This window comes from Pollachius pollachius, assembly GCF_949987615.1.
Source record: "Pollachius pollachius genome assembly, chromosome: 6".
In the NCBI taxonomy this organism is placed as follows: Eukaryota; Metazoa; Chordata; class Actinopteri; order Gadiformes; family Gadidae; genus Pollachius; species Pollachius pollachius.
The window spans coordinates 8,135,650-8,138,149 of NC_136939.1; the positions used below are offsets into that span (position 1 = coordinate 8,135,650).

The 2,500-nt window shown below is 47.0% G+C and overlaps 1 protein-coding gene across 1 annotated transcript in view; it reads right to left on the bottom strand.

Annotated features, from left to right (window-relative positions):
* The window catches only part of srrm3 (serine/arginine repetitive matrix 3), a gene marked incomplete at both ends in the record, with an annotated part of 37,539 nt that overhangs the window by 15,010 nt on the left and 20,029 nt on the right, over positions 1-2,500 (bottom strand). Inside the window, 3 exons of the mRNA XM_079738124.1 lie at positions 18-86; positions 659-739; positions 1,268-1,372. Of these exons, the coding sequence (XP_079594250.1) occupies positions 18-86; positions 659-739; positions 1,268-1,372 (255 nt within the window). The remainder of the gene's footprint in view (positions 1-17; positions 87-658; positions 740-1,267; positions 1,373-2,500) is intronic.

The window sequence follows — 2,500 nt, forward strand, 5'->3', positions numbered from 1 at the left end:
ACACAAAACCTCCTCACCTGTCACGCTTGTGTTTCTTCCCGCTCTTTTTCTTCTTTTCTCTGCGAGCTGGAGAGGAGCCATCGACTCTATGGAGGACAGACAAAGGGACAGAAAGGAGAAAATTCCATGAAACGGTTAAATGTTGAATGTTTTTCAGCACTTTTCTTTGTGCAATCTTGTACAAGGGGGGGGGGGGTTGTTCTGACCCCCTGCAAAGTTATCGCATCTCATAACCCTTACGTGTGTTCACAGTTTGTCATTTGGGATCAACGAGTCCTCTCTACTAAAGAATGAATTCCTTCGATTTGTCTTTGCCTCTGCTTGTCTCTCTGCCGCAGACAGCAGCAGGACAGGAACTATGGGTGCAGTAGCATCGTTCCTGACTTACAAAACCCTGACATCTCTCTCTCTCTCTCTCTCTCTCTCTCTCTCTCTCTCTCTCTCTCTCCCTCTCTCTCTCGACCCATGTCTTCCTATTTTGATAAGGACTTTACCAGGAGAAACATGGAGAGTCAAAGCTTCCTCTGATCATCTGAATGCAAGGGCTGTGCTCGTGGTCAGGCCACGCGCTCGCCCTTGCTCACCGGCAGCGTGAAGCACTTGATTAAGCGCTAAATAAGTAATAGCTAGACATAAACAAAGAAAGACGAGCGCTCACTGGCTCTTCCGCCGGCCGGATTTCTTCTTCTTCCTCTTCTTGGGCCGCGGGGACGGAGAACTGCTGGATTTCCTCTTCACCCTGAACCAGAGGGTGAGAGTCAGCGGGAGAGTTTGACAAAGAGAGAGAGAGAGAGGGAGAGAGAGAGAGAGAGAGAGAGAGAGAGAGAGAGAAAAATAAAGGATAAAAAAAAAGAGAAAAAAAATCACAAAATTAAATCACAGTATACATTTCAGGTGCTCGTATCAGAATAATCTCCACTTCAATGAATTCCATTCTGATTATAGCTATTTGCCTGCTTGGTCACAATTTTGTGCCATGGCATCAGGAACAGCAATTGTCGATGTATGTGTGTTTTATGTGTCCAGTGTTTGTGTGTGTGTGCGCAGTTTGTGCATGTATATGTCTGTGAGTCAAATGTGCAAATTGTGTGCAATGTGTGTGTGTGTGTGTGTGTGTGTGTGTATGGAAGGCCATGTGTGTGTGTGCGTTTGTGTGTGTGTGAGTAGGGGAGGCAGTTTGTGGGTGTGTTAGGCAGTTTGTGTGCGTGCGTGCGTGCGTGCGTGCGTCTGTGCAGTGTGTGCTTGAGTGCGTGCGTGTGTGTGTTACCTATGATCGCTCTGGTAGTAGTGGTCATAGTCTCCTTCCCCGTAGGCAGCCAGCTCTGGGTCACCTTCGTCGTCCTCATCATGGGGGTAATGCAGGTGGTTGATCCTGGAACACATCGGGGTAGCAAGGGTGAACGTCGGGCACAACATTACAAGATGAGGGCGATTACAAGACGAGACATTAAAAATTGAAGGTCCAATAATTATTCTGCCATCATACTACTTCAGTAAACACCATGTAAAATCCCCAAATCTCTCAACATTTGAAAAGGCCTCGAAGGAGATTGTGGAGATTCTTAAAACATTTGTTTCTTATTGCCAGGCCCTCATCCCAAGTGTTCAACACAACAAATAAACTCAGTATGCACAGCAGCAAGGCCATGTGGTAGCTGGAGCTAACAAACAGTCAACATCCTCTGGTTGGACTCAAGAGCCTAGCCTACACCCAAAGGACAGGAAAATGTTGATGCATTTTGGATATTTACCCAGTAAACAGCTAGAGGCACAGCAAGATTTCATCGTTTACAGTGCTCCGTTCAATTTAACATTAATCTCTAAGCCCCGGTACTGGCACTTTTAAAGGCTGCCATTTTGTCACAATTTCCGATGCCCTCTTCAACTTACCCCCAGGATCAACATCCACACACACACACACACACACACACACACACACACACACACACACACACACACACACACACACACACACACAGCATAGAGATAAGACCCCTCTCTTGTCCATATCTCATCTTATCCTGCTCCCAGTCCTACCTCTTCATCCTAAACATGTTCCATTAAGCTCTGTTGATGAGGATGATGATGGTAGTGGTGTGTGCGGGGGGGGGGGAGGGGTTAAACCAGAGAGGAAGCTGGCAGGAAGCCGAGTGTAATGCTAGCGGATGCTTGAGCCCCTTCATATCCCCATCGGTTAACCTGTACATCATCGGTGCAGTGTTGTGATAAAGCTGCTTTCAGAGGCTGCTGTCCCCTTCCATACAGAGGAGTCTCTGGGCGGGGGTAGATCCCTTCCTATTGCTTTGACAGTTTCGACATACTGCGGAGGATCTCGCTCACACAAAGACCACCCTCCCACACCGCCATTTTTTGACATACTTCAACCCATTGCAACTTTTCTTTAATGACAGGCTCTATTGTGCCGTTGTCTTCTGTGTTTTTCCAAAAGTCCCCAGCAAAGCATACTTTCATGATGTTCTTTTTCTTTCCCCCCATTTAA